Source organism: Procambarus clarkii, chromosome 46, assembly GCF_040958095.1.
Source record: "Procambarus clarkii isolate CNS0578487 chromosome 46, FALCON_Pclarkii_2.0, whole genome shotgun sequence".
NCBI lineage: Eukaryota > Metazoa > Arthropoda > Malacostraca > Decapoda > Cambaridae > Procambarus > Procambarus clarkii.
In genome coordinates, this window is record NC_091195.1 from 17,546,657 (window position 1) to 17,572,399 (window position 25,743).

At 45.5% G+C, this 25,743-nt stretch overlaps 2 protein-coding genes across 4 annotated transcripts in view; one reads left to right on the forward strand and one right to left on the reverse strand.

The window, feature by feature from the left end:
- The window catches only part of LOC123770500 (F-box/LRR-repeat protein 5), a 28,124-nt gene extending 19,952 nt beyond the window's left edge, over positions 1-8,172 (reverse strand). For all 3 annotated transcript variants that reach the window (XR_011222176.1, XM_045762434.2, XM_045762435.2), the window contains exons 1-6: positions 8,064-8,172; positions 4,849-5,046; positions 4,260-4,406; positions 1,896-2,436; positions 1,336-1,501; positions 286-453 (exon numbers count right to left, since the gene is read on the reverse strand). Coding sequence is in view for 2 of the 3 variants with exons in the window: in XM_045762434.2 (XP_045618390.1) it covers positions 286-453; positions 1,336-1,501; positions 1,896-2,436; positions 4,260-4,406; positions 4,849-5,046; positions 8,064-8,150 (1,307 nt within the window). In the remaining variant the exon portion in view is untranslated. The remainder of the gene's footprint in view (positions 1-285; positions 454-1,335; positions 1,502-1,895; positions 2,437-4,259; positions 4,407-4,848; positions 5,047-8,063) is intronic.
- A 3,315-nt stretch (positions 8,173-11,487) lies between these two features.
- On the forward strand, positions 11,488-17,601 carry LOC123770502 (dnaJ homolog subfamily A member 1). The gene is made up of 7 exons (XM_045762440.2): positions 11,488-12,427; positions 12,577-12,912; positions 13,041-13,187; positions 13,895-14,056; positions 15,414-15,503; positions 16,056-16,151; positions 16,670-17,601. Exons 1-7 carry the CDS (start codon positions 12,209-12,211, stop codon positions 16,880-16,882), a joined length of 1,263 nt encoding a protein of 420 aa, XP_045618396.1. The 5' UTR covers positions 11,488-12,208; the 3' UTR covers positions 16,883-17,601.
- The last annotated feature ends 8,142 nt before the right edge of the window (positions 17,602-25,743 follow it).

Consider the following 25,743-nt stretch of genomic DNA (forward strand, 5'->3'; position numbering starts at 1 on the left):
GATTCTGACATTGGAAGCAAGGATTCTGATACTAGAAAAGAGGATTATGACACTGGAAGCAAGGATTCTGATACTAGAAAAGAGGATTATGACATTGGAAGCAAGGATTCTGATACTAGAAAAGAGGATTATGACACTGGAAGCAAGGATTCTGATACTAGAAAAGAGGATTATGACACTGGAAGCAAGGATTCTGATACTAGAAAAGAGGATTATGACATTGGAAAGCAAGGATTCTGATACTAGAAAAGAGGATTCTGACACTGGAATGAAGTTCAAACTTACCCTTTAAAGGAACAGTAGTCAATTTGGGTGTGAGCAGCAGAGAGCGTTGTGAGGTTGGGACACAGCAGGAGCGCCTGGTGCAGCAGGCGTGACGTAACACCGTGGCCGGCATCCACCACCAGGGTGTACACGCCCACTCCCACACGAGGCAACACCCACTGCACTAAACTGAAAAAAGGTTTTACGATGTGTAATATTTTTGCGGCACGCAAAAGTTAACCCCCATGCTATGGACAGAAGCTGACGTCCAAATTTATTTTTTCGTCTGGATCAATTCTAGCTAATAACTGTACAAATATTCTTGCCTACCTCTTATACATCTGGGTCAACTGTGAACCAGATGAGTCTTAATTTATAATTAAATTAATTCATGTTGTCGTGAAGAGACAGCCTTAACATACGCTAATCGAGGTCTCCCCTAAGCTAACTAGGGACCATTCCCAGGATGCAAGTCACAACAGTTCTCAAACTCCCTGTTATCTCTACTGCAAGGTGAACAAAGGCATCAGGTGAAAGGAAACATACCCAATCATTTCCAACTTGTCTGCACAGCCAACTACAAGGCAAAACTCACCAAGCAACCATCATTAAGGAGGTTGCCAGATGGTTGCAAGAAGCACAAAGTCTTAATTCTGCACAAGGAAACATTCTTACATTTATTATTTTCTTGTATAGTATTTCAGAATGATAGTACATATAAAGGCAAAATGCTATTCTTTACTACAGAGTTGCTTCCCTTACTTAATACCATGATGTATCGGTCCCATGGTGGTGTAGTAAGCACAGTCGAGTCACCGATGAAAGATCTCGGCTTCAATTTCCATAGTAAAACAGAACCATTTTTCCCCACATTTACATACAATATGTCACAAGGAACAATCAATGTGCAATATCCCTCAGGCTCTTAGCACATTAAAATGAAAAGTTGTTTGTGCCCTACACATTCTTCGTTAATATTAGCTCTATCTTACGAGATAAAAGGAGCATGCATGGCTCTGTTTGGCCTAACCAAAGACAGCGAGTTTTAACTACAAAATAATTAACATGTACCTTTCGAGAACAAAGTGTTCTTGATCAGCAAGCGGGTCTCTCTCCTCCTCGGCCTCGTCAACGTCAGCATCCTCGTCCCACTTGCCGAGACCTTCCCGACCTTTCTTGCTCAGCGCAGCATCCTCTAAAGCCTGGCTCAGCCCAACATCTTCAGCCTTCCAAATGCCTGAGCAAGGAGAGTAATGCTCAGCAGACAGATACTGGAAAGGATATTGTATATTTCACTGTAGCAGGGGGAAATATACTGTATATTTCAATGTAGCAGGGAAGAAGGATACTGTATATTTTACTGTAGTAGGGAGGGGAAGGGTACTGTACATTTCACTGTGGCAGGGGGTAAATATACTGCATGCGATGCTGGATGCTGGTAAATATACTGGATGTAAATATACTGGGAGCAAGGGATGGATGCTGTATAGTTCACTGTAGCAAGGGAAGGATACTGTATACTTTCTCCTAGCAAGGGAAAGCTGCCGTATACTTCACCTTAGCAAGGAAAGGCAATGTTAGATTAAACACAGATCAGGCTCTCATACCACTATACCATTAACATTCCTTACCTCTAGCCCACTGGACTGGGTAGAGGGCCTTCCACAGCGAGGGAGAAAAGGCCGCAACATTCCAAGCCGAGCACACTTGGGCACACCTGCCCAACTCTGGAGGAGTCAAGTACTGGAATATCTCCACCAGAACCTCAACCGGTAAGCTCGACACTTGCACGTCCTCGGGCGTCGGCACGGAACAGCTATCCGATTTCTCCAAGTAGTTGGTGTCAAACGTAAACACATCTGGCGAGTTACCGCACCGAAGGTCAGGCAAGGTGTATGCGTGTATGTGTCCGTCATAACCGTGAGTGCACGGTTCGTGTTCAGTGATGGCGGCCTCTGACGTCTCGCAGTACTCCTTAGCATTGAATGATTCCTCAAGGGAGCACAGATCCCAGTCCAAGTCCCGCAGGTCCTTAACTATGTCGCTAATTTCCGGTTCCTCCTTGTGTGCCTTCTCGTACGACTGGCGCTCTTTAACTAACTCGTGCTCCTTCAACACGGCTTCCTTCAGAATTTTCAACTCGTCATAATCAAAATATTCTACCAGTAGAGGCTGTGGAGAGAAGAATTGTGGTAACTCAATACTCCACATATTGTAGTTTCACAATCATGCAAACACTAAAGAATAAAATACTGTATAAACACTATAAATTTAAGCTGAAAACTAAAATGAGAACATGGGTGCTCCAGGGGCAACCGGAAGGACAAAGAGATGAGACAGTGCATGAAATATGACTGTCAGGTGTTTCATACAAGGAAAGACATGGTCCAAATGGTCAAACTGTAGAGGCTGGAATGTCAAGATGTTTTAACGTGCATACAAGAGTGAAGTAGATTGAAGAGGGCCAGAAATAAAGTTAAGAGGAATGAAGGAAAGATTAAGTGTGTACAGCTGCAAGAGGATCAGGGGTAAGGGAGAGGTTTGAGTTATGCTAAAATAATCATTTTAGAGCCATTGATGATCATCTAATAATAAATAAATAATAATAAATAAATGTTAATTCAGGTAAGGTACATACATACAAGAGATTTGACAAAAATTGATAGATTTATAGATAAGAGCTAGTACATACAATGCCTAAAGCCACTATTACGCAAAGCGTTTCGGGCAGGAAAAACATTAAAGACTAAAACTTTAATACTAATTGAGTTTAAAGTATAAAATGTGTTGAGAACAAATAAAAATTAAAAAGGGGGAACATGGCTGAAAAAGCAGCACAAATACAATTAGGTCGACAAACAGCGTTGTTTAAAAAAACAGATATGGGTAATATAGAACATTTCAGATGTTCAGAGATTACATAATAGATCCCTTATGTAACAACACTCAACAAGAGTCAGTCAATCAAGCAGTGTCTATTATAACTGGGTGACCTATTTTTACACATGCAAACCAATAGCTAAGTGGGCTACATTGCACACTCAGACCTTGATAAAGCACTTAGAAGAGTGCAAAAGACGGTGTAAATTCCTTACATAAATTTCACATATACACAAGTCAATTTATTTGCAAGAAGGTACAATGAGTTGGCGAGATTACATTAGATTCGGTCTGCCCGAAACGCTGCACGTACTAGTGGCTTTACAAGAATGTAATTGCTATGCTATGTATCCTCACAATCCCAATGTACCTTCTTGTATATATATAAATAAATAAATAAATAAATAAAAGATTGGTATTTTTACATTCATGCAAAGCCATTAACATGCATAGCATTTCAGACATACAATTACATACACACACACACTCATCCTGTAACTACACTTAGGTAAAAATTACTCACATACATAATCACTGTCTAGTTTCCTCACTGTCATAGGCTGGGGATATATACCAGTACATACATATACACAAATACATACATACCATACACCAGGACCTAGTTTGTGCATTGTCATGGAGTGGGGGATATACGAGCAGAGTAACAAAATCAGCGGTGACCGATGTTGTCACAGCAGGAATACAAACTTGGCAACAGGCATCTCGAGCAGTTGAGCTAGTATGGGACTCTAGATGACACCAAGTGTATCTTGAGGTTATCTTGAGATGATTTTGGGGCTTTTTAGTGTCCCCGCGGCCCGGTCCTCGACCAGGCCTCCACCCCCAGGAAGCAGCCCATGACAGCTGACTAACACCCAGGTACCTATTTTACTGCTAGGTAACAGGGGTATCAAGGGTGAAAAAAACTCTGCCCATTGTTTCTCGCCGGCGCCTGGGATCAAACCCAGGACCACAGGATCACAAGCCCAGCGTGCTGTCCGCTCGGCCGACCGGCTCCCAAATCTGAACCGTTTAGCGACAGATCTAAACGTGGACTGCGCCGATTACCCTCATTCCACTGTTAACTATGCTAGCATCATAATTCAACAAATTACCTGAAAAACTTGCTCTTCTTCCTCCATGTGTGGCAAAAAGTTGCGAACAAAGTCCTCAAAAGCCTGCTGAAGTTTCAGGCCAAAGCTGACACGCTCCCCAACGCTGCGCTCCCGCACCTGCTTCCCCGTACGCACAAGTTGCACCACCTGCAGCACAAACCACTCAAAATTGTAGAAAACTCTTAATGCACAAATACAGAAAAAAAACATATATTTCAAACATCATCATTCTTTAGGCTAACAAAGAATTTAAGTCTAGCCTAAGGAATAAGATTTAATATTGCCTCTACTTTTGCTAAGTATACTGAAAAGGAACAGATTCAGAAATGTTCAAGATTGGCAAATTATTTAAGCTGTCATGAATGGCAAATTATTTTTAGATTATCCAATATCAGGAAAATGTTGTAGCACAACGCCTCATAATAACGAGAGAGAGAGAGAAAGAGAGAGAGAGAGAGAAAGAGAGAGAGAGAAAGAGAGAGAGAGAGAAAGAGAGAGAGAGAGAAAGAGAGAGAGAGAGAGAGAAAGAGAGAGAGAGAGAGAGAAAGAGAGAGAGAGAGAAAGAGAGAGAGAGAGAGAGAACGCTTACATTCCCAAGTCTGTTGTCGTTGTGACAGTCACACACGGCGGTGTTGAATATTTTCCGCTGCTTCAGCCTATTCTTGAGTTGGTCCATTATAAAAATGTTCTCGATGGATTCATGAGACTTGAATTCATAGAGTGTGTTAGTGAGGTCCTGCAGAAGGGAGATCACTTCTGATCCATCACGAAAGTCAACGCACTGCATCTGAAAGTTGTAACAGAGGAGTCTTGTCACTTGCGTACAGCACACCACATTATAGTACTGTACAGTGCTCGTCGTTATATTGCATCCCCTTTGTTTATTACTCTATTCATTTATGTGGTTCGGGAACAGCTTCCACATCACCCGAGGCTCTCCACTTCCCTTTAGCCTCTCACTCACACCGCCCAGCCTGTACATGAAATTAAACCTCACTTCGTTGGAAGACAGAAGAGTTAGGGGAGGACATGATCACCACATTCAAGATTCTCATGGGAATTGATAGGGTAGATAAAGACAGGCTATTTAACACAAGGGGCACATGCACTAGGGGACACTGGTGGAAACCGAGTGCCCAAATGAGCCACAGAGATATTAGAAAGAACTTTTTTAGTGTCAGAGTGGTTGACAAATGGAATGCATTAGGGGGTGATGTGGTGGAGGCTGACTCCAAACACAGTTTATAGTGTAGATATGATAAGAGCCCAATAGGCTCAGGAATCTGTACACCTGTTGTTTGATGGTTGAGAGGCGGGACCAAAGAGCCAGAGCTCAACCCCCGCAAGCACAACTAGGTGAGTACATGACTCCTCACACTCACCCTTCTCTCAACCACATAACCTACTCTCTCTCAACCCACTCCCTTTCACAACACTTCATAATATATTAAAGTTTAATATCAATATGCACTGTGCTTGCCCTTTGACATGTAAAACAGTATAATAGATCACAACCAATTTAAAAAGGTAAAAGGCGTAAGCACAATGGAGAGCCGAATATTACGGAGAACGGGTTTTCTGCAAGGGGAGGGGGTAGCCCCCTGGTCAGAAAGAACAAGACAGCGATGCAGCTTGACGATTGCTCAACTGGGCGAGTATGAGGACATGGGACACCCCACCCTCATATACAGTTAGAAGACATCAGTGTATCGTGAAAATATACATAAAATAGTAAATGCTAAGAGATCCTGGAAATTCGAGTAGGATCCAAACCCTATATCGTCATCAACAGCACGACATCACACACCTCGTCCAAACCTCATACAAGATGCAACATTATAACTCATTTTTGTTATCTTAAGCGTGTTTAAGGTTACAAAATGTCCTCCTGCAAAATGTTACGCTGCCCGAAACGCTTTGCGTAATAGTGGCTTTAGGCATTGTATGTACCAGCTCTATCAATAAATCTATCAATTTATGTAAAATCTCTTGTATGTACCTTACCTGAATAAACATTTTATTTTTTTTATTTTTAAAATCAAACGGTGAAAATTCATGAAATTAATAATATGTTTATAATATTCGTTGTACTATTATATCCTTGGCTCTCTAGCAGGAGAACTGGTACTACATTTTCCCAACAGTGTCGCTGCTGTTTGCCAATTTAGTTCCTAATTCCAAAATTTATTTGTCCAAATTTATAATTTCCTTCAAAATCTGATCGGAGGCTATTTTATAAATGCTGACTATGGTTGCAATAAAGGTACAGTACTGTATTTGAAAAGTGGAAATGTTTTAAAATACTTATACTATTTCCTCAGATATTGTTGCCTTCTTGAGAGGTTATCTTGAGATGATTTCGGGGCTTTTAGTGTCCCCGCGGCCCAGTCCTCGGCCAGGCCTCCACCCCCAGGAAGTAGCCCGTGACAGCTGACTAACACCCAGGTACCTATTTACTGCTAGGTAACAGGAGTATCAGGGTGACAAAAACTCTACCCATTGTTTCTCGCCGGCACCCGGGATCGAACCCAGGATCACGCATCCAGTGTTCTGTCCGCTCAGCCACCGGCTTGATGCAGTCTTAGTCTCCAGCAGCCTTGCCTCCCATCCTAAATCCTTATCCTGACCCCCTCCAAGTGCTATATAGTCGTAATGGCTTGGCGCTTTCCCCTGGCAATTCTCTCTCTCCCTTGCCTCTATGCATTTTCAGTATTTAGGGTCTAATTTAAACTTTTTTCATCCAAATATTGTCATTTCCTTTAAAATCTCACAAGCGGTAGTTTTGAACGTGCCGATTTAAGGAGTGCGAATATTTCCGATACATGTCAATATGTCAGTTCATTCTTTGGATACTTTGGTACTGGTGACGGACGCTCCAACACTCCACTCATCTCCACCAGTAACATCTTAAAACACCACAAGGCTTATTATTTTATAGTATTTACAAGCAAAAATCTTACTTTTTAATTTTCATCAGGTCAGGTTTGGGTTCGGCCAAAACCTTCACACAAGCTCACCCTAAAAAACAAGATTGGGTTAGATTAAGTCGGTTTCATTTACAAAGCAGCGATAACGTAAAACAACCGTCGTACAGTAATTACGAAGCCAATTCGTACTACCAAGGTGAAATATGTTATTACCACCATACTGCTGCTGCTGCTGCTGGCTATACCACCTTACCCACGGGTACGACGCTCCTCATAATATGTTATAGTCGGAGATATCTTAAGGTTACCTTGAGATGATTTCGGGGCTCAGTGTCCCCGTGGCCCGGTCCTCGACCAGGCCTCCACCCCCATGGAAGCAGCCCGTAGCAGCTAACTCCCAGGTACATATTTACTGCTAGGTGAACAGGAGCATCAGGGTGAAAGAAACTTTTAGCCCATCTGTCTCCGCCTGGGATCGAACCCGGAACCACGGGACTAGGAATCCCGAGCGCTGTCCACTCAGCCGTCAAGCCCTCAGTTACTTAATAAATTTACCTGAGAGTCACAACGCCTCAGTGAGGACAGGAAGCCGGCGGCTTGTCAAACGTCCCCCCTCATTGAATTACACGTAACGTGACTCAAACAACCCTAAAGAAGGTAGGAGTGTGAGGCAGCAGCCCCCCCCCAACCCCCTCATGCCCCTCCTTATCCCTCATACCCTTGACACCCCCCTCATACCCCTGACACCCTGACACCTGGCACCCACTTGACAGCTCGGTGGCACCCTTCCTATATCCCCCCCTTGACACCTCACAACTCGCCCCCCCTCACAGGCTGCGGGGGTGTGGGGGGCGGCGCCCCCTCACACCCTCCTCACCTTGTGAGTGTAGATGTTGACCAGCTCCTTCATGCGGGAGTGAGGAGCCGTGAAGACATCAATCTCTTCTGGTACCCGCGGCGCCATCTTTGTTTACTGAGCAGCCCAGGGACCACGAGCCTAAACCCTTTCTCCCCTTTACCCATAAGGGAGGGGGAGATGTTAGTTCCCCTTTACCCATAAGGGAGGGGGAGATGTTTAGTTCCTCTTTACCCATGAGGGAGGGGAAATGTTAGTTCCCCCCTTTACCCATGAGGGAGGGGAAATGTTAGTTCCCCCCTTTACCCATAAGGGAGGGGGAGCTGTTAGTTCCCCTTTACCCATAAGGGAGGGGGAGATGTTAGTTCCCCTTTACCCATAAGGGAGGGGAGATGTTAGTTCCTCTTTACCCATGGGTGAGGGAGAGATGTTAGTTCCTCTTTACCCATGAGGGAGGGGAGATGTTAGTTCCTCTTTACCCATGAGGGAGGGGGAGATGTTAGTTCCCCTTTACCCATGGGTGAGGGAGAGATGTTAGTTCCTCTTTACCCATGAGGGAGGGGAGATATTAGTTCCCTTTACCCATGAGGGAGGGGGAGATGTTAGTTCCCCTTTACCCATGGGTGAGGGAGAGATGTTAGTTCCTCTTTACCCATGAGGGAGGGGAGATGTTAGTTCCCCTTTACCCATGAGGGAGGGGAGATGTTAGTTCCCCTTTACCCATGAGGGAGGGGAGATGTTAGTTCCCATTTACCCATGAGGGAGGGGAGATATTAGTTCCCTTTACCCATGAGGGAGGGGAGATGTGAGTTCCCCTTTACCCATGAGGGAGGGGGAGATGTTAGTTCCCTTTACCCATGAGGGAGGGGAAATATTAGTTCCCATTTACCCATGGGTGAGAGCGAACTGTAAAAAAAAAACCTATGAACTAGACTCAAAAAATCACTTCTTTTAGAAATCATTGAAGAAAAAAACAGGAAAATTGAGCAGACTTAACATTCTATAACACTGAGGAATGTATCATACAACTCTAATACAACAAAAAAATACAATTCTGAGGGGTGAGGGGAAATGATGACTTGGGTTCGTATCCCCCCTGAAGGCTGGGAGGGGGGAGGGGGTGGGGAGGGGGGAGGACGTGAAGTGCGCCGCGTCAATTAGTGGGGGAAATGGGGCTTTCCCCCCCCCCCCCCCTTTCCCCCCCCCCCCAACAAACATTATCACCACCATCACTGGCCATTCACCATCACTCCTCCCATAAAGTTAATGGTGAACCTTTCCAAATAAAGGATTGGAAGCATTTTTAAAAGAACATTTGAGGTCATCATCTGCGTACGATTATTAGTACTTGTTCCTTTATCCTTCCTATACCTTTTAACGACGTAATTGGCAATTTGAGCCGTTGAGAGCGCTCCCAGAGACATGTGCACCATGTAAAAGATCTCCAGCATGGCAGTACTCTTGGGGCCAGACTCACGAAGCAGTTACGCAAGCACTTACGAACCTGGGGCCAGACTCACGAAGCAGTTACGCAAGCACTTACGAACCTGGGGCCAGATTCACGAAGCAGTTACGCAAGCACTTACGAACCTGGGGCCAGATTCACGAAGCAGTTACGCAATCACTTACGAACCTGGGGCCAGAATCACGAAGCAGTTACGCAAGCACTTACGAACCTGGGGCCAGACTCACGAAGCAGTTACGCAAGTACTTACGAACGTGTACATCTTTCCTCAATCTTTGACGGCTTTGGTTACATTTATTAAACAGTTTACAAGCGTGAAAACTTGCCAATCAACTGTTGTTATTGTTATAAACAGCCTCCTGGTGCTTCCGAGCTCATTAACTGTTTAATAATTAAGAAATATTAACATTTATAAAACCCCCATACGATTTTCAAAGGGTAAAGTGTGAAATATTTGGTGTGTTTTCCATAGAATTTTTCAGGGGTTTGTAATAATTAATTTTATATATATATATATATATATATATATATATATATATATATATATATATATATATATATATATATATATATATATATATATATATATATATATATATATATAAAAGTTTGTGAGGGTACCACCTCTGGTGCCAATGTGGGGACCCATAGCCTCGGAGAAGAAAATAAAAAGTATTCAGAGGAGACCTTGTGGTCTCTCACTGAACACCAATATTATCTTCTCCTACCACCCCCATTCTTTTGTATGTACACATATATATTTACTTTATTTGAACTTATTTATTTGAACCCATATGTAACTCCTTTTTTGTAACAAAGTTCAAATAAAGTAAATATATATGTGTATATATATATATATATATATATATATATATATATATATATATATATATATATATATATATATATATATATATGTCGTACCTAGTAGCCAGAACTCACTTCTCAGCCTACTATGCGAGGCCCGATTTGCCTAATAAGCCAAGTTTTCCTGAAATAATATATTTTCTCTAATTTTTTTCTTATGAAATGATAAAGCTACCCATTTCATTATGTATGAGGTCAATTTTTTTTTATTGGAGTTAAAATTAACGTAGATATATGACCGAACCTAACCAACCCTACCTAACCTAACCTAACCTATCTTTATAGGTTAGGTTAGGTTAGGTAGCCGAAAAAGTTAGGTTAGGTTAGGTTAGGTAGGTTAGGTAGTCGAAAACATTAATTCATGAAAACTTGGCTTATTAGGCAAATCGGGCCCTGCATAGTAGGCCGAGAAGTGCGTTCTGGCTACTAGGTACGACATATATATATATATATATATATATATATATATATATATATATATATATATATATATATATATATATATATATATATATATATATATATATATATATATATAATATGCATGTCTGGGGTACACACATGATGTGGCCAGCAGGTCTGGGCCTCACATATGGTGTGGCCAGCAGGTGTGGGGACACACACATATGGTGTGGCCAGCAGGTGTGGGGACACACACACATGGTGTGGCCAGCAGGTGTGGGGCCACACACACATGGTGTGGCCAGCAGGTCTGGGCTACACACATGGTGTGGCCAGCAGGTGTGGGGGCACACACACATGGTGTGGCCAGCAGGTGTGGGGACACACACACATGGTGTGGCCAGCAGGTCTGGGCTACACACATGGTGTGGCCAGCAGGTCTGGGCCACACACATGGTGTGGCCAGCAGGTCTGGGCCACACACATGGTGTGGCCAGCAGGTCTGGGCCACACATATGGTGTGACGCTGTACTACAGAGTGGCTCGGAATCTTTTTATAGTCGAATTGGGGGCGCCACCGCCCCCCCCCCCATCACCGCTACATATAGCACAATACAGCGCCCGCCCCTAACCGCTAGATATAGCACATTGCGCTTCCCTTCAAATTAGATGTGTTCATAATTTTAAATCATCCCTATATCCCTCTATGAGCAGATACTCATAATACAAAATATTATACTAGCGAAAGGTATGCTATACAGAAGGTATATTGGATATCAGCGAGAGAGGGAAACTTCGCTAGATTTAGCAGAGTTGGTGCCAATCTTGGCAGAGCTGCCCTGCGGCACTTATTGGCACCGTGGCACCTGGTACCGCCTTCTGGTAGTCTCCCGACGTTCGAGTCCCTCTTGGCACTAGCGCCATGAGCTCTCCAGTCGGTATTTAGCGCCCACCAGTGACAGTGGTTCGAGTAGGACTCCAAATACGAAAATTGGTAGCGGTTATAGGTAGCCTGCATTAGCAATACTGCTAGTTTCTTTGTACTAGGAGGAGCGTCAACTAGCTATCGTAAGGACTAGCCTCGTCCTCCAGTACTTGGCCCTCGTCCTCGAGTACTTGGCCCTCGTCCTCCAGTACTTGGCCCTTGTCCTCCAGCCCTCGTCCTCCAGACCTCGTCCTCCAGACCTCGTCCTCCAGCCCTCGTCCTCCAGCCCTCGTCCTCCAGACCTCGTCCTCCAGCCCTCGTCCTCCAGACCTCGTCCTCCAGCCCTCGTCCTCCAGCCCTCGTCCTCCAGACCTCGTCCTCCAGCCCTCGTCCTCCAGCCCTCGTCCTCCAGCCCTCGTCCTCCAGCCCTCGTCCTCCAGACCTCGTCCTCCAGACCTCGTCCTCCAGACCTCGTCCTCCAGACCTCGGAGAAGGAACAACATCAAGATGGTTAAGGAGACAGAGTACTACCAGCGTCTTGGAGTGTCACCCGAGGCCTCTCCTCAGCTGCTGAAGGAGGCCTACAGGAAGCTGGCCCTCAAGTACCACCCGGATAAGAACCCTCAAGGGAACGAGAAGTTCAAGCAGATCTCTCAGGCCTACGAAGTCCTCTCCAACCCCAAGAAGAGGAAGATATACGACGAGGGAGGAGAAGAGGCGTTACAGGTAGGCCTTGAATTCAAATTCAAATTCAAATTCAAATTCAAATTGCCGCAAAAGACCGTTATTGACGGGTATTTCGTTTTTTATTGGGGGTGTTGCATGTATGTTGTGGGCGTGTGTTGCTTGTTAGTGATGTGTTGTATGTGTTGCAGAGTGGCGCTTCTGGCGGCGGCTTCGGGAACCCGATGGATATCTTCAATATGTTCTTCGGGGGCGGCGGCGATGGCGGCAGCGACGTGGAGGACGAGGAGGACGATGATGGCGGCTTCAGCTTCTTCGGGAAGGGCGGCATGGGCGGCGGAGGGGCGGGGAGGAAGCCCCCGCCCATGGAGCACCGCCTGGTGGTGTCTTTAGAGCAACTTATGGTGGGCGGTAGGAGGACTCTGAAGCTAGAGCGTCGGCGGCCATGTTGCTCCTGTAGCGGCAGAGGCGGCAGGCAGGACGCTGCCACCCAGACCTGTGGCGCCTGTCACGGCAAGGGTGTCAAGGTAAGGGAAGCTGTCAAGGCTTGACATGCTCTTGGGGCAAGGGTGTCAAGGCTAGATATGCTTGGGGGATTGTCTAGACATCGTTCACCAGCGAGCTAAGAATAACAACTTCGTCTCACCCCCCACAGTTGACGTACCAGCAGCTGGGGCCCGGCTTGGTGGAGATGCACGGCACCTGTGGTACCTGTGGAGGCTCAGGCAGGACTATAGCTGAGGCGGACAGGTGTCACGCCTGCCACGGGGCTCGAACCCTGCCCGACACCAAGATTACTCAGGTTAGCCACCTCTCTCTCTCTGTCTCTCTGTCTCTCTCTCTCTGTCTCTCTGTCTCTCTCTCTGTCTCTCTCTCTCTCTCTCTCTCTCTCTCTCTCTCTCTCTCTCTCTCTCTCTCTCTCTCTCTCTCTCTCTCTCTCTCTCTCTCTCTCTCTCTCTCTCTCTCTCTCTCTCTCTCTCTCTCTCTCTCTCTCTCTCTCTCTCAGCAAACCATTAACTCGTTTCTATTCGGTTCTTTTCCTATTTTCTATAAATTTATATATATCTACATTTCTATAAATCTATTGATAAAAAAATCTATTTTCCATCAGTTGTATAAATTATTAATATTTTATTTTCATAAATCAATTTGTAATACATTTTCCCTCTGAAAGTTTAATAGATTAAATTTTTTATGATAATTATTTAAAGTTTAGCTAATTTATATATATATATATATATATATATATATATATATATATATATATATATATATATATATATATATATATATATATAATTGAGGTAATATTAATTGTGTGATAATTAAAGGTGTTAGTGGGTAATTGCCTCGTTACTGTAGCTGGGTCGTTAGTCTTGCTTTAACCACTTGGTGTACAGGCATTAACCTAACTTGACCTTTATAGACAAGTTCTTGACCTGATCTTGTCAACCGGTCTAGCTTGACGGTCAAAGGTCAAAGCCAGCATTGACCTGCCGTGCCCCGCAGGTACACGTGGAGAGGGGCATGGGGCATGGGGCACGCATTAACCTCAAGGGCGAGGGGGACCAGGACCCGGGACAGGAAGCCGGCGACGTGGTCATTATCCTGCAGGAGAAGCCCCACGCCACTTTCACCAGGAAGGGCATTGACCTTCACATGGATATGAAGGTTAGGGTCATGGGGGTCAATGCCCCCCTCCTCCTAACAAGGGGGGCATTGACCTTCACATGGATATGAAGGTTAGGGTCATGGGGGTCAATGCCCCCCTCCTCCTAACAAGGGGGGCATTGACCTTCACATGGATATGAAGGTTAGGGTCATGGGGTCAATGCCCCCCTCCTCCTAACAAGGGGGGCATTGACCTTCACATGGATATGAAGGTTAGGGTCATGGGGTCAATGCCCCCCTCCTCCTAACAAGGGGGGCATTGACCTTCACATGGCAACCCGTTCTCGCACTTGCTTATAGTCAATATTTGCTTATTAATAAGTGCATATGTGACATACTAATTTATTGTGAATATTTAAGTCAATATTGGCTTATTAATAAGTGCATATGTGACATACTAATTTATTGTGAATATTTTAGTTTACCCAACCCGTTCTTATGCACTTATTAATAAGCCAATATTGACTATAAGCAAGTGCGAGAACGGGTTGGTGGTAGTGCACGATAGAAAGCTATTGTCACATATTCATATATATACATTTCACATAATATATATGTACTTCAGCCTTACAGTTTAGACCTATTGTGTTGTGTATGGCCGTCTGTCCTGTGTGACAGGGAATACCACCATTATCCTCACTTTAATAAGACTTGCAGGCGATTAACGTAACAGAATTGTATATGTGCTGCCTTTTTCAGCCATGTTCCCCCCTTTTTTATCTCTTTTTTTATTTGTTCTCAACTCATTTTATTCTATATGCTCAATTAGTATTAAGCTTTAGTCATTTAATTGTTTCATCCCCGAAACGCTTTGCGTAATAGTGGCTTTAGGCATTGTATGTACTAGCTCTATCTATAAGTCCATTACTCTTTGTATAATCTCTTGTATGTATGTACCTGTAAGGGAGCCGGTCGGCCGAGCGGACAGCACGCGGGACTTGTGATCCTGTGGTCCTGGGTTCGATCCCAGGCGCCGGCGAGAAATAATGGGCAGAGTTTCTTTCACCCTATGCCCCTGTTACCTAGCAGTAAAATAGGTACCTGGGTGTTAGTCAGCTGTCACGGGCTGCTTCCTGGGGATGGAGGCCTGGTCGAGGACCGGGCCGCGGGGACACTAAAAGCCCCGAAATCATCTCAAGATAACCTCAAGATACCTAAATAAACATTTGATTTGATTTGATTAAAGTAATTGACTTGAGAATGGTCCAGGACGGACCGAAACGTCGTCGTCCCTTCACCTTCTAGTGTGTGGTCTGGTCAACATACTTTAATAAGACTTAATTGAAATCCTCAGATTAGGCAAAATTGTAATTAATTTTGTTAATAAAGATGTTAATAATAACATTGTCGTCGACAGATAACGCTAGTGGAGTCCTTATGTGGGATCCGTCGCACTGTTGCTACCCTGGATGGTCGGACACTCACCCTCACCACGCCTGAGGGCAAGGTTAGTGCCGGGGGTTCGAATCCCCGTCATTCTCTCCCTCACAACCCGTAACACAAAGATTGTCCTTATCAACACATAGATAAAAGTATATATCTTTATCAGCTAATGATACCACATGAGTACAGGACTTGGGACAGAGAGTCATGAACCACTACGAAACCTTTACATCCTGCCTCAGTCATGGTGCCTTGGCTGAGGCTCGAACCCAGGTTATAAGCTGGGAGGCGGCACGAGGTCGTTTAATAGCACTAATAACCTCGAGTTGTGACGTTTATAGATGTAAGGGTTTCGTTATTGGTTGTGTAATTGACTAATGAATCCAAGTCAGGGGGAGGATTGACTAGGCACCAATCCTTAACTGTAGCCCCTATTCACCCAACAGTAAAATATGCACCTGGTTGTAAAACCACTTAGCGGATTGCATTCCAGGGGAAATGTTAGGATTACGAACCTCCCTGAAGAACTATACCTCCCCGTGGCTTTACAACCATGTAGGAACTCTTGTGTGTATATATATATATAAACAAACAATACAAACAGACACAATTACAGGTGCTGGAACCAGGGGGGGAGATGGTGGTGGAGGCAGAGGGACTCCCCCTCTTTAGAAACCCCTACATCAGGGGGGACCTGGTGGTTAAGTTCACGGTAAGTTCTCTAACTTGTTCCTCTAAGTTCTCTAAATTGTCCCCTTAAGTTCCCCTTGATTTCTCTAACTTGTTCCTCTAAGTTCTCTAAATTGTCCCCTTAAGTTCCTCTTGATTTCTCTAACTTGTTCCTCTAAGTTCTCTAACGTGTTCCCTTAAGTTCCCCTTGATTTCTCTAACTTGTTCTCTCAAGTTCTCTAACGTGTTCCTCTAAGTTCGCTTTCCTGCGCGCAGTGAATGAGCGGTATGTGAGCACTTGATGAGTACTGCGCACAGTGAATGAGCAGTATATGAGTACTGGAAGAGTACTGCGCACAGTGAATGAGCAGTATATGAGTACTGGATGAGTACTGCGCGCAGTGGTGAATGAGTACTGGAAGAGTACTGCGCACAGTGGTGAATGAGCACTGGATGAGTACTGCGCGCAGTGAATGAGCAGTATATGAGCACTCGAAGAGTACTGCGCTCAATGTGTCCCAAGCCAATGTCTCACCAACGCCCCCTGTCCATCCGCCTCAGATCGACTTCCCAGCGAAGGTGGACGAGGACTTCGTGCGGGAGTTCGAGTCCATGTTCCCGCGTTCGGCCAAGTTCCCCTTGGAAGTGACCGGGGACGAGGAGCAGGTGGACATGCTGCCCCTCGACGACCATCCTGGAGGTCCACCTGACGCCCACGACGACGACCGTATGGAGACAGACGACCAGCCTCCAACGGGGTGTAGACAGTCGTAGTGTAGACAGTGTTTACATGGGGGTATCAGGCTCCAACGTGGCTCTGTTTACATGTGAATATCTGGTTCCAGCGTGGCTTTCTTTACGTGGGAATATTTGGCTCCAGCGTGGCTCTGTTTACATGTGAATATCTGGTTCCAGGGTGGCTTTGTTTACGTGTGAATATCTGGTTCCAGCGTGGCTTTGTTTACGTGTGAATATCTGATTCCAGCGTGGCTCTCTTTACATGTGAATATCTGGTTCCAGCGTGGCTTTGTTTTCATGTGAATATCTGGTTCCAGGGTGACTTTCTTTACGTGGGAATATTTGGCTCCAGCGTGGCTCTGTTTACATGTGAATATCTGGTTCCAGGGTGGCTTTGTTTACGTGTGAATATCTGATTCCAGCGTGGCTCTCTTTACATGTGAATATCTGGTTCCAGTGTGGCTTTCTTTACATGTGAATATCTGGTTCCAGGGTGGCTTTGTTTACGTGTGAATATCTGGTTCCAGCGTGGCTCTATTTACATGTGAATATCTGATTCCAGCGTGGCTTTCTTTACGTGTGAATATCTGGTTCCAGCGTGGCTTTGTTTTCATGTGAATATCTGGTTCCAGCGTGGCTTTGTTTACGTGGGAATATTTGGCTCCAACGTGGGTCTTTTTACATGTGAATATCTGGCTCTAATGCGGCTGATAAGATCATTGTTCCCTTATTGTTTAATAAAATGTTATTCTCCTCGATGTGTATTCTTGAACCACGATAGCAATACTGAAGTGACTTCAGTAGGTCCCAGCTCCTTGTCCTCATATCCCAGCTCCTTGTCCTCATATCCCAGCTCCTTGTCCTCGTATCCCAGCTCCTTGTCCTCATACCCCAGCTCCTTGTCCTCGTATCCCAGCTCCTTGTCCTCATATCCCAGCTCCTTGTCCTCATATCCCAGCTCCTTGTCCTCATATCCCAGCTCCTTGTCCTCATATCCCAGCTCCTTGTCCTCATATCCCAGCTTCTTGTCCTCATATCCCAGCTCCTTGTCCTCATATCCCAGCTCCTTGTCCTCGTATCCCAGCTCCTTGTCCTCATACCCCAGCTCCTTGTCCTCATATCCCAGCTCCTTGTCCTCATACCCCAGCTCCTTGTCCTCATATCCCAGCTCCTTGTCCTCATACCCCAGCTCCTTGTCCTCATATCCCAGCTCCTTGTCCTCATATCCCAACAACTTCAAGTATCACTTCAGTAGTTGACTAAGAAATCTCTTGTCACATTTTAAATCTGCGAACCCTCCGGAGCCGGTAATTGGCTGGGAATTGACCAATCAGAGCCATTACCGGGCAATCCCCGGGCGCTAATTGGTCAGCGCCAGGGACTAAATCTCAAACGGCTTCTTGACAAATCTATATACCAATTTCCGGCTTAATAATTTATTATTTCCAGTAGTTAATATTTGCGTGTGTGTGTGTGTGTGTGTGTGTGTGTGTATGTGTGTGTGTGTGTGTGTGTGTGTGTGTGTGTGTGTGTGTGTGTGTGTGTGTGTGTTTGTGTGTGTGTGTGTGTGTGTGTGTGTGTGTGTGTGTGTGTGTGTGTGTGTGTGTGTGTGTGTGTGTGTGTGTGTGTGTGTGTGTGTGTGTGTGTGTACTCACCTAGTTGTGCTTGCGGGGGTTGAGCTCTGCCTATTGGGCTCTATCATATCTACACTTGAAACTGTGTATGGAGTCAGCCTCCACCTGTGTGTGTGTGTGTACTCGCCTAATTGTACTCACCTAGTTGTGTTTGTGGGGGGTTGAGCTCTGGCTCTTTGGTCCCGCCTCTCAACCGTCAATCAACTGGTGTACAGATTCCTGAGCCTATAGAGCCCTGTGTACTCACCTAATTGTGCTTGCGGGGGTTGAGCTCTGGCTCTTTGGTCCCGCCTCTCAACCGTCAATCAACTGGTGTACAGATTCCTGAGCCTATTGGGCTCTATCATATCTACATTTGAAACTGTGTATGGAGTCAGCCTCCACCACATCACTTCCTAATGCATTCCATTTGCTAACTACTCTGACACTGAAAAAGTTCTTTCTAACGTCTCTGTGGCTCATTTGGGTACTCAGCTTCCACCTGTGTCCCCTTGTTCGCGTCCCACCAGTGTTGAAAAGTTCATCCTTGTTTACCCGGTCGATTCCCCTGAGGATTTTGTAGGTTGTGATCATGTCCCCCCCTTACTCTTCTGTCTTCCAGTGTCGTGAGGTGCATTTCCCGCAGCCTTTCCTCATAACTCATGCCTCTTAGTTCTGGGACTAGTCTAGTAGCATACCTTTGGACTTTTTCCAGCTTCGTCTTGTGCTTGACAAGGTACGGGCTCCATGCTGGGGCCGCATACTCCAGGATTGGTCTTACATATGTGGTGTACAAGATTCTGAATGATTCCTTACACAGGTTCCTGAACGCCGTTCTGATGTTAGCCAGCCTCGCATATGCCGCAGACGTTATTCTCTTTATGTGGGCTTCAGGAGACAGGTTTGGTGTGATATCAACTCCTAGATCTTTCTCTCTGTCTGTTTCATTAAGTACTTCATCTCCTATTCTGTATCCTGTGTGTGTGTGTGTGTGTGTGTGTGTGTGTGTGTGTACTCACCTAGTTGAGCTTGCAGGGTTGAGTATCTGCTCTTGGGCCCGGCCTTTCGACTATCATTAGTTCATTAATACTTTAGCTCTTCTTAAGTACACTTAAAAACGTTTGGAAATGGCTTCGACAACTTTTTCTATCTAGTCTGGTCCATTTCCACGTTCCCGTTGAGAGGCGGGACCCAAGAGCCGAAGCCCAACCCCCCCATGCAAACACCACTAGATGAGTACCTAATTACGAGTCTTAGATTGAAAAAAGTTCCTTCTGAACATCCTTGAAGCTCGTCTGTGTTTCCTGTTTCATTTGTCAGTCCCGTCTTAGTATCTTGTATGTCGTTGTCATGTGCGCTATATTCCTTCTTTCCTCCTGTGTAGTGACGTCTAGTTCCCCTCAGTCTTTCTTCATAGCTCAGTCCCCTTAGATCAGGGACGAGTCTTATATTTTGGGATTTTTTTCTATTTTTGTGCTTTTTTTAAGTAAGGGTTCCATGCCGGGGCTGCATACTCAATAACGGGTCTGGCGAAGGTTGTATACAGAGCTGGGAAGTGGTCTTTGTCCAAGCTAGTGAAGGATAGCGGGATATCCACTATCGACTTGAGAATGGTCCAGGACGGACCGAAACGTCGTCGTCGTCCCTTCACCTTCTAGTGTGTGGTCTGGTCAACATACTGCAGCCACGTTATTGTGACTCATCGCCTGTACGGGATATCCTGCTCTCGTTATCCTGCTGGTGTTAGATATCCAGTTATGTCTACTCCTAAGCCTTCCTCTTTCTCAGAAGTTGAAAGGTGTCTTCCCTTCATCCTGTACTGTCTGTGAGGTCTTGATCCAGCTCCTATACTCATAACCTTGCATTTGTCAGGGTTAAAGTCTAGTACCCACTTCTTAGACCATCTCTGGGGATTGTCTAGTTCATCTAGTAACACACTGCAGTTATCTTCAGTTGTGAAGGGAGCCGGTCGGCCGAGCGGACAGCACGCTGGACTTGTGATCCTGTGGTCCTGGGTTCGATCCCAGGCTCCGGCGAGAAACATTGGGCAGAGTTTCTTTCACCCTATGCCCCCTGTTACCTAGCAGTACCTGGGAGTTAGTCAGCTGTCACGGGCTGCTTCCTGGGGGTGGAGGCCTGGTCGAGGACCGGGCCGCGGGGACACTAAAAAGCCCCGAAATCATCTCAAGATAACCTCAAGATAACGGGCTTACCATCATCAGCAAACATGGAAAAGAATGAGCTACCTCTGTTAAATGCTTTTTATATATTAAGAACAAGATATAGCGAGTTCCACGAAGTACTCCGTAGTAGTACGAAGTTCCACGAAGTTCCACGAAGTTCCACGAAGTACTCCGAAGTACTCCACGAAGTACTCCGCTCATAACTTCTCTCTCCTGATAGCTCTCGCACTATGAGCCTTGGTCTCCTTCCTGGAAGGTACTCCTTCATCTATTTAGATATTTTTCCTAATATGCCAGACTGTTTTGATAAGAGTCGCTTGTGAGGGACAATGTCAAATGCTTTCTGGCAATCCAGGAAAGTGTAGTCTACCCAGCCCTCTCTATCTTGAATTGTGTGTATTTACTATTTCTGCCTGCAGGATTGGGCGGTTAGCTCCTGGACCCCGCTTTTCTAACCATCAGTTGTCTAATGTATTGACTTCTGATTTACTACGCATGTGAGTAGATATTTATCTACTCTATTCCCATGACAATTTTGCATGTGGTAATCATGTCTCCTATGTTTTCTCGCTTTTTACTCATAGCTCTCAGCTCTAGGACCCGCCTTAAGGGTCATCACCAGATAAAGGTGATTATGAGGAGAAAGGTTCAGCGTCTGAAACCATGTTATCACGTGTTTCAAAAATGCCGCGCACGGCCGTTGAGACGGGTCTAAGACCTGAGGGAGTTTCTACGTCATCGCTGTTCTGTAAACATACCTATTCTTACGCAATCTAACCTATTTTTATCCAATCTAACCTATTGCAACCCATTCTAAACTAACTTAACTCAACCTAGCCTAACCTAACCTATAATAAATGAGATAAAATGTTGTTTTATGTAAATGTTGTGCAAGTGTATGACGTCACTATGACGTCACAATGCCCATTCCAGTGCAGGTTTTGGATCATCATTATGAAGCTCTAAGCTGTGACGTCATGGCAACTCTCCTCACCCCCATACATCAGTAAATATGCAGCTCTTGATTTTATAAATTGTATTCTATCATGTTTACAAAATTCCAGAGTTCATTACTTTATAATGAGTCTGTCCATCATTATAATCGGAATCTTTTGCGTCTTTGAGGCAGCGGCGGCAGCGTCACGTCAAGTACGACATGTTTTGTGCCTTTTGTACGATCATCGCCACCTGGCTCACCTGCCAGATGCACAATGCTGCTTCCATAAATATACGTCTTGCAACCTTTAAAAACACAATATTTTATAGTCACAATAGATAATAAATTATACACAAAACTTAGTTCATAATTGTATCAAGGTTAAATATATATTAACCAAAAATATAAAAATTTGAAGCCTTCTGTTGGGAATTCATATGTGATGCGGTACGACACTTTCGGCGGCCCCGGGGGTCGCCATAAGGCAGGCCGACAGACGGCTCCCGGCGGGGTGATGGGAGAGTCACTCACGCTCTCCAGAATAAACTTTAACAGACCAAGAATATACAAGTTGAAAAATATACCATTAAAAATTAATAATAATATCTTGCCCGTCCTCAGTCTATGTTCATTCCATCCGGCGGTCGACCCCCAAAGGCGCATTCATCAATTTTAACATCATTCAAAATTTGTCCTCATATCTCAGTTCCTTGTCCTCATATCCCAGCTCCTTGTCCTCATATCCCAGCTCCTTGTCCTCATATCCCAGCTCCTTGTCCTCATATCTCAGTTCCTTGTCCTCATATCCCAGCTCCTTGTCCTCATATCCAGCTCCTTGTCCTCATATCCCAGCTCCTTGTCCTCATACCCCAGCTCCTTGTCCTCATACCTCAGCTCCTTGTCCTCATATCCCAGCTCCTTGTCCTCATACCCCAGCTCCTTGTCCTCATATCCCAGCTCCTTGTCCTCATATCCCAGCTCCTTGTCCTTATATCCCAGCTCCTTGTCCTCATATCTCAGCTCCTTGTCCTCATATCTCAGCTCCTTGTCCTCATATCCCAGCTCCTTGTCCTCATATCCCAGCTCCTTGTCCTCATATCCCAGCTCCTTGTCCTCATACCGCAGCTCCTTGTCCTCATATCCCAGCTCCTTGTCCTCATACCCCAGCTCCTTGTCCTCATATCCCAGCTCCTTGTCCTCATATCCCAGCTCCTTGTCCTCATATCCCAGCTCCTTGTCCTCATACCCCAGCTCCTTGTCCTCATATCCCAGCTCCTTGTCCTCATACCCCAGCTCCTTGTCCTCATATCCCAGCTCCTTGTCCTCATACCCCAGCTCCTTGTCCTCATATCCCAGCTCCTTGTCCTCATACCCCAGCTCCTTGTCCTCATATCCCAGCTCCTTGTCCTCATATCCCAGCTCCTTGTCCTCATATCCCAGCTCCTTGTCCTCATACCCCAGCTCCTTGTCCTCATACCCCAGCTCCTTGTCCTCATATCCCAGCTCCTTGTCCTCATACCCCAGCTCCTTGTCCTCATATCCCAGCTCCTTGTCCTCATATCCCAGCTCCTTGTCCTCATATCCCAGCTCCTTGTCCTCATATCCCAGCTCCTTGTCCTCATACCCCAGCTCCTTGTCCTCATACCCCAGCTCCTTGTCCTCATATCCCAGCTCCTTGTCCTCATATCCCAGCTCCTTGTCCTCATACCCCAGCTCCTTGTCCTCATATCCCAGCTCCTTGTCCTCATATCCCAGCTCCTTGTCCTCATATCCCAGGTAATATCCTCTCAATACACAAATTCAAAATACAAATTTCAAATGTTTATTCAGGTATATTTCCATAGGCTTGTGGCCCCGACACAAGGCGGGGCCCAGGAGCTTGAGCTGTATTCCCATACACTTGCCAATATGAGTCCTTAGGCCTGGGTAATTATACAGCGGTGGTAGAGGTAATTACAGTAATATTTTGCTGTAATGAGTTGGTTCAGATGATACAGGGTTAGGCTATGGTGGTGGTGGGGTGGTAGTGTGGTGGTGGTGGTAGTGGTGGTAGTGGTGGTGGGGGGGTGGTGTGGTGGTGTGGTGGTGGTGTGGTGGTGGTGGTGGGGTGGTAGTGGTGGTGGTGGTGGTGTGGTGGTGGTGGTGGTGGTAGTGGTGGTGGTGGGGGGTGGTGGGGTGGTGGTGGTGGTGGTGGTGGTGGTAGTGGTGTGGTGGTAGTGGTGGTGGGGGGTGGTGGGGTGGTGGTAGTAGTGGTGGTGGTGGTGGTGGTACTAACCAACCAGTACTTACCTATGGGTGACTATCAAGGAGTGGGTTGTGGCTGTGTGGTGGTGGTAGTAGTGGTGGTGGTGGTAGTGGTGGTACTAACCAACCAGTACTTACCTATGGGTGACTATCAAGGAGTGGGTTGTGGCTGTGTTAAAATTTAACTGTTTTCAACGTTCCGGGGCATGACGGCTGAGTGGACAGCGCTCGGGATTCGTAGTCCTGTGGTTCCGGGTTCGATCCCCGGTGGAGGCGGAGACAACTGGGCAGAGTTTCTTTCACACTGATGCCTCTGTTCAGCTAGCGCTAAATAGGTACCTGGAAGTTAGACAGCTGTCACGGGCTGCTTCCTGGGGATGGAGGCCTGGTCGAGGACCGGGCCGCGGGGACGCTAAGCCCCGAAATCATCTCAAGATAACAGATGTCAAACCCAAAGGAAGGTGAAGCACCAAGCTCAACCACTTGGGCTGGACGGTAGAGCGACGGTCTCGCTACATGCAGGTCGGCGTTCAATCCCCGACCGTCCACAAGTAATTGACCACCATTCCATCCTCCCGTCCTATCCCAAATCCTTATCCTGACCGCTTCCCAGTGCTATATAGTCGCAATGGCTTGGCGCTTTCCCCCTGATAGTTCCCTCGCGTATAAACAACCCAACACAACTGACCTTTCGGGACCAAAGAGCCAGAGCTCAACCTCCGCAAGCACCACTAGGTGAGCACAATGCCACAACCATTGAACCCTTCTACGCCAGCGGCTTGTCCAGGTCCCAGAAAGCGGGTAAGTGTCGTTAAGAAACATTATTGTTGGAGACGTGAGTTAATAATGTCCTCCAGGAGCGATAAGACGAACAACCTGCTCTTGAAGAACTCTCCCGGACACCTTGAATAGTAGTGTTCGTCTTAACAAGTCCTCTTGGGGGGACTGTCAGCCCGAGTGATCTCTATATGTAGGCAGGACAGCGTCTCAAGGATCTCTATATGTAGGCAGGACAGCGTCTCAAGGATCTCTATATGTAGGCAGGACAGCGTCTCAAGGATCTCTATATGTAGGCAGGACAGCGTCTCAAGGATCTCTATATGTAGGCAGGTATTGTAGGCAGGACAGCGTCTCAAGGATCTCTATATGTAGGCAGGACAGCGTCTCAAGGATCTCTATATGTAGGCAGGACAGCGTCTCAAGGATCTCTATATGTAGGCAGGACAGCGTCTCAAGGATCTCTATATATAGGTAAGACAACATAATGATCTCAATATATAGGCAGGACAACGTCTCAATGATCTCAATATATAGGCAGGACAATGGCTCAATGATCTCAATATATAGGCAGGACAATGGCTCAATGATCTCAATATACAGGCAGGACAACGTGTCAATGATCTCAATATATAGGCAGGACAACGGCTCAATGATCTCAACATATAGGCAGGACAACATCTCAATGATTTCAATATATAGGCAAGACAATGTAATGATCTCAATATATAGGCAGGACCACGTAATGATCTCAATATATAGGCAGGACCACGTAATGATCTCAATATATAGGCAGGACCACGTAATGATCTCAATATATAGGCAGGACCATGTAATGATCTCAATATATAGGCAGGACCACGTAATGATCTCAATATATAGGCAGGACCATGTAATGATCTCAATATATAGGCAGGACCACATAATGATCTTAATACATAGGCAGGACAACATCTTTCACATGTAACTATCTCATCCAATTATATGTAATAATAAATAATAAAAATTATAATAATTATTACGCAAATTATAAACCTAAATATAATTTCTCTACACAGCAAAATTCCAAAACTGACATCGACTTGACAGGGACAAAAATTTGAACTCCGATTTGACGGAAATATTGATAACGGTTCTTGGCCG

What these genes read in the sequence shown, in the direction of transcription:
- LOC123770502 (XM_045762440.2), top strand. Translation starts at nt 12,209, where the DNA reads ATGGTTAAGGAGACAGAGTACTACCAGCGTCTTGGAGTGTCACCCGAG. An exon ending in GAGGAGAAGAGGCGTTACAG is followed by an intron (nt 12,428 to 12,576) that starts GTAGGCCTTGAA and finishes TATGTGTTGCAG; the next exon opens with AGTGGCGCTTCTGGCGGCGG. An exon ending in GTCACGGCAAGGGTGTCAAG is followed by an intron (nt 12,913 to 13,040) that starts GTAAGGGAAGCT and finishes CACCCCCCACAG; the next exon opens with TTGACGTACCAGCAGCTGGG.